Consider the following 11,928-nt stretch of genomic DNA (forward strand, 5'->3'; position numbering starts at 1 on the left):
TAAAAGATGTCTGAAAAAAAAAAATCAAGAGAGGGTGTGGGTTTTGTGGGTTCTTCCCCCCTTTTACCTAGATCCTTGAACTTTTTGCAAGGAAAACAATTCACAGAATTTAACAGAACACAAGCAAAAACTCTCAGGAGTTTTTAGTTTAACACATCATAGAATAAATTTAATTCTAAATAAAATTAGAATCAAGATAAACTTGACTCAACTTTAACCATCAGTTCACTAGAAGAGAGTAAAGTCTATTTTAACCCTAGCTAAAATAAAAGGTTTAAGAGATTTATATAGAACATCTACCATTTACTTGGACAGCAAACAACAAGCCAACAATCAACATTCTCTCCATAGACCATTCAGAGTGCTTGGAGCACACTACCAAGAAATTAATGGTTTAGTTCAAAATTAAATGTAAGTTGTAGTGCATTAAACGTACTGCATACAATCATGTTGCAGAGTGTTTGAACGATGCAGTACTATAGGTTTTATTAGGGTATTAATAACCACAGAAACAGAATGTCTACATAAACATCTAATTGAATCTTATTAAGATGCTGTATTTTCTTAGAGATTTTTACTGGGCAGTGTTAATACCAAGAGTCTTGCTAATCATGTAGGAAAACAGGTAGAGTAGTATGACAAGGGAATTCACGGTTTGTCCTTTCTGTAAAGCACAGGCTTTACAAACAGTGCAATACTTCACTAGGTGTTTCATCATTTTATTCACCCTCCTTTTGGATATTTATTATATGAAGGGTTTTTCTTTAAGTAGTAATGTATTTTCAAGCTTCATTTGGGAAAAAAAGATTTATCATGAAGTGTTGTGGAATACTATACATCAGTGTTGTTTTAAAGAACATCCAGTTCCCAGTACATTTCTCACTTGGGTAGAAGTAGTCTCAAAGTTCAGACCACATCACATTATCCCCAAAAGCCAGAACCCAAATAAATCAAAATATTTTCTCTGAAGTGAACAAAAAAAAAGTTTTTCCTCCTTCTGTTTTTCCTCACCTCCAACCTCTTGGAAACATTCCAGCCTCAGAAATTTCACAATCTGCATTCCATTTACAGGATTGATTTACAACACAAGACAGAGGGAAGGACTAAGACTAGAACAAGAATCTAGCTTTCCACTTAACTGCTACTGCTCTGTAAGAACACTTCACTATTATGGGAAGAGTTTCACAATTATGGGAAGAGAACAACAGAAAATGATGTCCAGAGGAAATTTCAAATCGATACAGCACATACAAATACTCATACTACGCTGGCAGTCAGTGACACTGTTGTATACCAGAAGTGAACTACCTTTTCCCATAGTCCTAAGAAACGATGACATTTTTTGCATGCCATAAAAATGCTGTTAACACCTTGTACTTGCAGTAAGAACCATCCTGATAAAGGAAAATCGCTGCCCACCACTTGTTCTGAATCATAAGACTAGATTTACTATAGATTTCTTATACTTTCCTGTGTGAACTGGGTGCAGGATAACACCACAAGCCATCTAAGGAACACAAATCTATCAATAAATTATTAAAATAAAGAAAATACTATTTTCTACTGTTTTTCATTGTGACTGACAAGCAGGATATTGTTTCTGCATTCTTGATTCTAATTGATATGCACCAAATGAAAGAAAAACACACAAACATGTATATGATAGAGACAGGACATTATATCAAATTATCAGAATCCACTATTTTAAACCACATACCAACATTCCATTGTTAGTTCTACTGATCTGTTGTTTAAATTGCTATGTTCTGGAATACTCGAACATCTATTTTGTAGCTGTCAAAACCAATTCTTTAGTGGAAGTCTGTTCTTGAGAAATTTATGATGTGGAAGAAAACCCATTTAATATAGACTAGAAAGCGGTCATAAAGATCCCCAAAATAATAATAAAAGCTAATTCAGAGTTCCTTATTCGTTATCAAATAAGCAGACACCAACAACAAAACCCATCCCAGATATCAAAACAAGACACTAGTACACCAAGCTGATGTGTCTCAAACTCAGCATTTCCTCCTTTCTTGCCTTATGTCTTCTGTTTTAATATGTAGTCCTGATACAGAATCATTTCTTATGTTCCCTGGACCAGAGCAGACATGAAGCTTATAATAGCAGCAGTCAGTTGGGTCCCAAAACTCCTAATCAAGTTGTAATTAATGTAAAGCAACTTGAGCAGACAGTCAAAGGGGAAAAAATTCATTTGTAGGAGTTCTCTGTGTTTCATCTCCGTCAGTGATTCTCCACTTAAGCTATAGAATTGGGCTTGCTGGCAGAGTTGCAAGTGTAGTTTGCAAGTATTTTTATCAAAAACAGAAGACCACGCTCACACTCCCATGCAGCAGTAAGAAAAGAACTGTTAACTACACAAATGCTTGGCACATTCTTGACACAGTCGCTCTAAGGCTCCAAGGGGAGTGTCATTATCTGCTCTCACACTACTGCTGCACAACATTCACACTATTGGGCTAGGATTATTCAGAGTCACAATGTACTGCATCACAAACCCATAACTTCTTAGAGTGCAAGTTGTTTCTTTTTATTAAACAAAGCATTCCCATTCCCCACTGTCAAGCAATTGCATAATAAAGACCACACAGAAATCAGTAAGACATCAAAACTTTTAAGAGGAATCCAGAACATTCACACACTATCTAAAACATATGGTTATTGTGACTAAACAGCTCAACTATGGAACATTGTGTCATGTGTTTCAAGTTTATTTTACAAAGAATACTCTATCCTTATCATTGATAACCCATGCTGCTTCTAACATACCCACTAAACAAGAATCTTCCTCTTCTATGTACTACAGCTAAAACTTTATGTACCACTTGAAACAGAAATGACTGCTTAGTCTCAAGTTGGGGAAAACCAATCGGCATCAACTCGCATCCATTCAAAAGCACAAGTCAGTCAAGACCTTGGATCCATTCTGGTTTCTCCTGTATAAATTTTAGTCTTCTACAGACATGGAAGAGATCCTGTTTTGTGAGATAACCAATAGTAAAGACACCACAACAATCATAGAAACCTTTCATGATCCTAACTCTCTTACTTATGCTACATCACAACTACTTATGCTAGATTACTACTCTGTAGGTGAGTGCTATTAGACTCAGTTGACTCAGCTTTTTAATTGTTCTAATGTTCCAAAAGCACAATGCCAGAAGTACAAGAGACTTGATACCAAAATTTAAAATACCCATTTTTTCTTAATTTACTGATTTTTGTATCCTCAAGACTTGCAAAATTTATTACCAGTTCTTTTTCAAAAAGTAGTAGTTTGGTAAAAGACATAGTAAATGCATGATGTCTACACAACAAACGTAAATAAAATGACTGTACCTGATTTCCATGAAGATCTAAAACATCAAGATTTTTTAGGTTCTCCAGATTTGTGATCTTCTTTATTCTGAAAGACATCAATTATGATAAATTGTTTTTCATATTAGATTAAAAGTATCCTTTGTTTTCTAGCTAATACAAAACTTAGCTGTTTGTTCCTGCCTTTCAGGGGTAGCAGAAAACCAAAGTTCTGAACCATGTAAAAAGCGAAGTACATGAAGCTTAGCCTAGAGCTTGTTAAAAGAACACAGAATTAGAAAAATACCCAAACCTGAATGCTACTAGCCCTTTCTAGATTACATAGATTTCTAGATTGGGCACTATTTCTTCTTCCCCTGTACTAGTTCACTGTCATAAAATTTTCCTGTCCTATTTTCTCAGAATCCAAACTTAGGTCATTATATACTCAACAGCATCATCTACCTGCTGATGATATTAAACATCTCATGTACTATGCATTTGCTTTGAAAATAATCAAAGATCACATACAGGTGAAGCTGTAAAGCTGTTAGCAACTGTCTCTGACTTGTAATCATTTATGAGTGTCTTGTCCTAACTGCCTCCAAACCATGCTTCTATATAAACAAGCTATACAGGACTCAACACAGTTGTGATCTAGAAAATAATTCTTTAAAACATCTGAAAGTTACCCTTCCTGTGCCCAAATATTTTTCTACAAACAGAAAGTTTATATAGGTGATTTTTAATACCAAAGCTACGACCTCTAGTAACATGCTACACTATTGAAAGTTGACAGCTTTTAATACACACCGAATTAGGAGATGCATGTTTTGAAATCTGTGTGTAACTGAAGTTTACCAGTTCTTCCTTTACTGAATGTAACGAAAATAAGGAAGCTGAACAAAACACGAGCACAACCCTTACCCGTGAGAGCAACTCCACAGATACTTCTATTAAACTGTATTTTTACAAAGTAATAGAACTAGCAAGTTGTACCTCCCCTACAGAACAGAATCTATAAATAAGAAATAAAATCCACAGTTCAACTGTCTGACTTTTATTCCCAGCTAAATACATCAGGCAGAAATACTTTGTGTAGGTTATACAGAATCAATCAATACTTTACACGCTGTTAAAAGAGATTCCATCTGTCACACAGATCTAAGAACACATATTTAATATCCAATCAGAACAGAAGATCAGATGGAAACACAAAATGGTTCAGAACTGTTGCTTAAATTTTCAGATTAAATGAAGTTTCTGAAGAGCATTATGAGCTCTGTGAGATCCATAACACTTAGCTAGTCCTAGGGACCAGATGACCAATCTCACAGCCAACATCACATTCTGAAAACTCTCTAAGTAACAGATCACAGTTGGTACACCATAACCAAGTAAGGTGCTTTAAGATTGTTTTAGTATTTTTACCTGTTCTTTCCCAACAAAAGAACCCTCAGGGATCTGAGAGTTGAAAGCCCACTTATTTCCTCTATCTGATTATCATATAAATCTAAGAAAACAAGATGCTGCAGATTAGAAATGTTTTGTATCCGGGTTATAAAGTTATGCTGGAAATTCAAAAGACGAAGGTGATCTTCCCCATCAATAACTGGGCACACTGTCAGTTTTTGCCTGGAAGGAAAAAGCAGCAAAACAAAAATCCCATGTAAGTAACAAATCAGTAATCTACCTTCTACTCACCCACTCTGACTGAAACAAATGTATTATTTTGGTCATATTAATTAGGTTTCCTAACTAAACTCTGCAAATAAAGACAGTATTCTTACTATTAAAAAATTACCATACAAACACAGTATAAGTGCTTCCAAAACTCTCTGAAAGCCTGATGTCTTCATCAGTTACTTGTTGCATGGAAGCTACATAGTTTTGTGTTGTGACCACATCAAAATTTAAACAGACTGACAATTTTAATTTTTTTTCAACAGATCACACATAAACAGCCTGCTTAGATCAGAACTCAAAGGGCTCTACACCTCTGCATCTTTTCTGTGGTTTATATAACCTCAAATTTTAAACAGATACACAAAATAGTAAGTGTTAACGTGACAAGATACAGGAAGTTATATTGGAAAATGCTTGTTCTTACTTTAGTATTATTCCGGAAGTCCTAATGACCCAACAAAGTTTTTTTGACTACATGAACTTTATCCCCATTCAAATCAAACAAAAAACCCGAACACACCACAACTAAATGTCTTTCAGATAAAACTTTATGCCCTTGTTTAAAAAAAAACCCAACAAACCTACAACAAATACACCACAAACAAAACCCCTGAAAACCCCACAAAACAAAATCACTCCACAGTAAACACATCTGATTAGAACTAATAGATACACAGCCTCCTTGCAGAGCTTACTCACATAATCTTGCAGGCAACTCTTTAGCTAGCTCCTTAGTTTACAGTGAAAAGCCTTAACTGCCTTAGGTGACTGCTGAGTGGATAAACACATCACAAGGATGTTGATAGAGAATTTCTGTAAGGGAGCTAGCTGTTCTCTCAAACGCACACACAAGTCACAAGTTATGGTGTGCCTACTCCACAAGCATCTCACCTCTCCAGGGTAAGTCTATCGGAGTTCAGTATTTTTTCTTCAGCAGTACGTTGCAACACAGGAAATGTTATTGATGAACTGCTCCCAAAATGTACATTATCTATCAGAAAATCATACAGAAAAATATATGAGCTACTTGTTTGTAAAACCATTTCACTAACTACAGATAATGAAACCAGAGTTTTCTTTCTTATCAAAAGTGAAGATTTAGACAGTACTTGAAAGTATAGTTTGTCTCCACTCTGTACTCTGAGTTATCAGCTTGCTTTCCTGCCTGTCAGAACACTGACACAGTTCCAGTGAGCCACAAACAAATGCAGTCTTTTAAAGGTAATTGCACGTAATCCCTAGTAACTGTTGGTATTATATTTCACTCCACTACCAAGAAAGAGCCAGGTAGCCCTTTAAAATCTATTTGTGTTCTGCCAGCTTTGGCTTACTTGTAAAATGATACACTGAAAAATATTGATCAAAAATCACAGGAACATTTGGGATGGAAAAGACTTCAAAGATCATCAAGTACAACCGCAAAAATCATCGTGCATGCATACTACCACAAGAATATTAACATTAATTCTTCAATAAACAAAGATAATTGGTTTAATACAATAGAGAGTAAGTCCATTATTGTCTAAAATATGTAGGTATCTCTTCTAATAGCATAAGTAAAACATTTATTTCATTTAAAATCTTTTTCTTGCTACACCTTAACATTTTAGCACTAGCTATGCTCACAAACAAGTATAACAACCATTATAACTATGATTCTATGATCTTTGTATTTATCAAAGAAAAAAACCCCACAAAACCAAAAGCAACTGTGAAGGAAAAAAACCCCAACCACTGAGGCCAAAAATAATCAATTAACATTGCTGTAAAAGTCTTAAATTAGTTGCATCTCAGGTTTAAGGAAATAAACCTAAGACCAGAGACTTAAAAATCAGTCTCAAACATGGCATCATGGCAGTACAGTGACTTCTTTTTTCCACCCTAATGTCATCCCCTAAAGATCTGCCTCAAAGATGCCTACTGCTGCCCTCTTGTTAAAGAAAGGTGTATAAAAAGCCTGTATTATATTTTTGAAAATATTTCTGTTTCCTGACAATGAACAATTAACCTCTCTTAGTACCTGAAGGGAACAGTAGGCAACGCTTGCTGCACAATCATACATTCTGACAGCCAGACACGGCACACTGTATAGGTCTTAACAGTTTTTTTCCCCCTAAACTGCATGTCTCACTGGAAACAGACTAGTGAGAGAACTTTTCACTGTTACCTGAAGTATGTGAACTTATACTGTGGCTGCTTTGTCGAGATCTGGATTTTGCAGGTGTGTGAATAGAAGACTCGCCAAATCCTGACAGAGCACCTGTATTCTGCTTCAACTCCAAACCAGGAAGTTCTGCCAGGCTGGATGGTACTGGAAGATATATCTGCTTATTACGCACCAAAGGACTTAATACTCTTTGCTCTCCTGTGGAGGGAACAAAGCCAAACTGTAGACTTCCATTTACTCCATAGTAAGTTGCATAATAGCCCTAAAAATCAACCCATTCTGAACAGCTGTTGGTCTTTAATTACGATAGCAACTCTTTATTCACTCTGGTAAAAAATCTACCGAAACAAACATCTCCAATTCTTATCCTAACCAACCACTATTTTTATAGGACAGGCAAACAGCAGTACAGCAGCAAGTGTGGCATTTCAGGGCTCTTCCAGGCCTCACCACAGTTAGCAGTTATATCACAGCATATCTTGCCTTTCAAAGCCAAAAGCACACAAACACAACAGTACAGCTCTCTCTTCATATCAGGGCTCTTAATCAGAAACTGATTTTGACTAAATACATTCAAATGTTAAACATCCAATAAGACATTACAGTATGGAATTGTGTGCTTCCGAGGGAACGTCTGTTAGGGTGTTTGATGGAGTATGGTTTTATAGGTGGAAGAATGCATGCTTTCTCACAGACAGGGCATGGAATGAGGGGCAAAAAGCAATCAAAACACACCTGCACTAGGTAGTAAACAAGTAACAGCCTCATGGCGTAATGTATCAATAACTACTACTGAACTCCTGTAGCAATAACTACTACTGTAGCAGCTTTTCCTAACTGAAAAACTGTCTTTCTTACATATTCTAATCCTAACACCATCTTTCCTTACTGTTCAGTTAATACAACGACTTTTAAAAGACAAACAAATCAAACCCTATTGCATATCACCTTGCCTTCCTGTATAGTTTTTTTCCAGATCGTGCTGCAGGAGTTTGGTGTGGAGAGATGACTGTTCTTTATTTATCCTAAATTCAAACTGTAACATAGTATTTGAGATAAATGTTAAAGTTCTGAATGCAAATAACGTCTTTACACAAAAAAAACCCCACACCTTAGTAACAATTAAAGTTCTCAGGAAACTCTGAAAACACTTTAAAAAAGTATAGTACCCACAAAAAGAGTATTTGTTATATTAAGATACTGCAACTGAAACGTTTCACTGTTGGAAACCAAAATAAAATTAAGGAAGTTACCAGCACATCCATCTGCAGCTGACTAAAATAAAGGCAAAGAACCCACCCACCCTATATGGAATTCCTCAATTACAGGAAGAAGAGAGGTACAGCTAGAAGCATAAAAAGCCATGTATGTAAAGTTTATGGCAGGCTATAGTACATCTCCATGGTTTTGCTTTACCTATCTTTAATAGGATGAAATAAATTACCAACAGACTATCAGGTACATCAGATGTTACCTTAAGAGTCACCATATTACTGCTGAAAATGCAATTCCTATCTGAAAACATAGAAATTTGGCTATAGCATACAAAAGCATGAATTATTACAAGTACTGAGAACAGGTTGTAATTACTGGTTTGCTTTTATCTGTTATTGATGATGTCTGGATGACCAGCTGAAGACCACAATTATTAACCTGTAAGTTGAAGGAAGAGAGAAATGTAGTGTTAGAGCTTTCAAAAATAAAAGCGACACAGAAAGCTGAACCTAAGTTTCATGTGGAACGACACAGGTGTTTTCAGCAGCACAATCCGCTGTGACAGGAACTATTTTGCAAACCTGTTCAGAATATGTCACAGCACTAAACTACACCGAGCATCTCCCACACATACCCCCAGCATTAAAAATACACCCGAAGCACGACGTTCACGGGGGTGTTACCCTCATTATGAGGCGTTTACATGTCAACGTGGAAAAAATTTTGAGAGGCATAACGCGATGGTCTTTTAAATGGCTTCAGATGACCAGACGTAACACCCACCTGCCAAACCAAAACGCCTGACAGAAATATTTATCCAAATGACTTACACCGCCACTTCCCAGCGTGTAAACGAAGGCACACAATAACGCAAGGGAAGCTTCCTCACGCCAGTCACGACGCGAAGACCGAGCCCTCCTCTCCCGCCTTCGCCGCTGCCCTGAAGCGGCAGGGGCTCGCCTCAGGGCACCGCGCAGGCTGCGAAGCGCCTACGCGCAAGGCCAGCTCACAGCCGCCCTCCTTCGCGCCCTCAGCCCCAACGAGGCTGGACACAGCCCCTCAGAGGCGCCGCCGCCAGCCCGCCCTTCTGAGGAGCGGCACGGCGCGTAAGAGCACTACCGGCACTCTCCCCACCCGCCACGCACCGACCGCTGAGGAGAACCGGCCGCCATCCCCCACGGCGGCACCTACCGGGCCGGGCGCGGCCCGAGGGCCCCTGCCGGGGCGGCACTTGCTGGGCACCATGTAAACCGGCTCCCTCGGCAGCTCACGCCAACCACCGCCCCTGTCGGAAATCCCTCTGCCGTTACTGAGGCGACCGCCGCTTCCGGCCCGCTCCCGGCAAGCGCCGCCTGCGCCCCGCCTGCCGGCCGAGGCGTGCCGAGCGGCGGGAGGCTGAGGCAGCCGTGAGGCGGGAGGCTGAGGCAGCCGTGAGGCGGGAAGCTGAGGCAGCCGTGAGGCGATGCGGCGCGCGGCCGTTCTGCCCTTCCCTGGCGCCCGCTCCGGGAGCGATGCCCAGCGCCTGCTGCCCAGCCAGGCGGCCTCAGGTAGGGGCCGGGGGTATGATTCGTGGCGGTGCGGGAGGAGGCTCGCACCTGCGCAGCTGCCCGCCCGTCCACCCCCTCTGTGGTAAAAGGATACTCACGCGATTGTATTTCCCTGAATTCCTCTTGTTCTGCCTCAAGAAGTGGCCTTGCGGGCATTAACTTACCACAGTGAGAATCTGAGTGGAGAGCCTGGGCACAGAGGTGCGACACTGAGACCCGCCTGGCCAGTACCTCAGCCTGGTGTCAGCCCCGGCTGCTGGCAGTCAGTACCTGATAACCTCCAGCAGGTCATGGCGCCAAAAAGCACCCCAGCTGTATTGTGGATGCTTTTAAGCACGTATCATGAACTCCCTTATTGGCCAGAAAGGCAACAGCTTGGCTGTCTGCGTGTGGAAGGGCTGTGACTGGCCTCACGGTGTCTTCTCTGTCTCTCCTGGGTTAAGCTTGGAGCATGGTTGTTTTAGTTACTGTTAGCTGAAAGGCTGACATAAGCATAACATCATTATGGCTTACTTTGTGAAAAATATTTTTTAAAGTTTTTTTTTTTTATGGTATGTAGGCAACACTGTGCCAACAATTAATGTGCCATAAAAAAATCTGTGACAGCTTTGCAAGTTGAGGTACACAGGATTATAATCCTCACTGGGTATCACGGCTCTGCTGCGATGTGGATTCCCCTCTAAGGGACATGTCTACGTTATTTAGTTTTAAATTCTCCCATGGTTACAAATACTGCTTAATCTCCGCTGGAAGTTAAGCGTTACAGAGCACTGCTATGTTAACAAACCAAAACTGAACAAAGCCCTAGCCTGGCAATGTCAGTGGAGATCTAACCAACACAGTGTTTGAAATAGCATCAATTTTAATCTGCACTAATTCTGACAACATTATTAACCTATTTGTAGCAGAGTGGATGATAACAATAGTGGGACTTCTCAAGAAATGTTAACAAGGTTCAAAGTTCAGTGCAGTGACCACTGTTAAAGCAGAAAAACAAATCTAGTGGCCTTCCCTATAAAATCAAGTTCATTTAGCTGACCTTGACAGAAAAAGCCATCAGATAAACTGAAATGGTCCCTCTGAAACATCATTTAGGTTCACTGTAGTACAAAATAGTGCTTTTCTCATACTGGTACTGACCTTGTTCCTGTCCAGCGAGGCAAACAACTTGTGTGAACTCAAGTACAGGAGCAGACCCACAGACCCTGTACATACTCTCTCCTAGAATGTGTATTTTGTGTTTGTATTTCTGCTCCCCCTGACATCAATAGTGAAGTGATGCTGTACCCAAGACGTATGACAAAATGCTGTTCCTTTAGCAGAGAAGGAGTGATCGGGTTAGTGATGTGTGTAAGTGTATTTCATAAACAGATATTTCATTGCTTAAGGCAAGTTAGAAAATCAGCCAAACCCACCGAGGCAGAGCGGCAGCCCCATTATGTGTTCGTGCCAGCAAATGTGACTCATGAGGACTGTTTGTCACAGTGATGAGAAGAACTGGCCTCAGAGTATAGGCTCATTTCTTGCCAATCCAAATTCTTAAGAAGAAACATTGAAGCAATACAGGGATTCCACAGATGAGGGGGTGGCTTAGAGATCCTACCTCCATTTGGTAGTTTGGGTTTGGATGGTGCTGAAAGATCTCCCCTAACTGAAGAGTGAGTATTTATATAGTAAATTGAAATGCTTTAGATTCTAATTCTGAAAACATGAATGTTAGTGTCACTTTAATAGCTGAAACAGTCCAGTTAAGTATGAAATAAATCAGTGCCTAGGTGTTTCAGAACAGGGGCCTCCATTTTAGTCAGTTCGTACAGGGGACTGACTGTGTGGATTCTGTCTTAGTACCACCATGCAGAGTTACAGAGAGGAGTGCGCTAATAACATGTATCAAATCATGTCTGCATTCACTCGCTTTTCTCATTCCCAAATCTCATTCTCGGGATTTAAACCCACACTTAGCCCAGCGTAACCTTTCTGAGCATAAGGCTCTAG

The 11,928-nt window shown here is 39.6% G+C and overlaps 1 protein-coding gene across 3 annotated transcripts in view; it reads right to left on the minus strand.

The window, feature by feature from the left end:
• Positions 1–9,631, minus strand: part of LRRC49 (leucine rich repeat containing 49) — a gene marked incomplete at its 5' end in the record, with an annotated part of 41,304 nt that extends 31,673 nt beyond the window's left edge. Inside the window, 7 exons of one of the 3 annotated variants that reach the window (XM_084268177.1) lie at positions 3,361–3,427; positions 4,750–4,953; positions 5,896–5,995; positions 7,247–7,369; positions 8,120–8,207; positions 8,762–8,824; positions 9,578–9,631. In XM_084268177.1, coding sequence (XP_084124303.1) covers positions 3,361–3,427; positions 4,750–4,953; positions 5,896–5,995; positions 7,247–7,369; positions 8,120–8,207; positions 8,762–8,824; positions 9,578–9,631 — 699 coding nt within the window. Of the gene's footprint in view, positions 1–3,360; positions 3,428–4,749; positions 4,954–5,895; positions 5,996–7,171; positions 7,370–8,119; positions 8,208–8,761; positions 8,825–9,577 lie in introns of all 3 variants that reach the window. The other 2 variants (XM_084268176.1, XM_084268178.1) reach the window with 2 other exon arrangements.
• Positions 9,632–11,928: the final 2,297 nt, after the last annotated feature.

Source organism: Gallinula chloropus, assembly GCF_964237585.1.
Source record: "Gallinula chloropus genome assembly, chromosome: 9".
Classification (NCBI taxonomy): Eukaryota; Metazoa; Chordata; class Aves; order Gruiformes; family Rallidae; genus Gallinula; species Gallinula chloropus.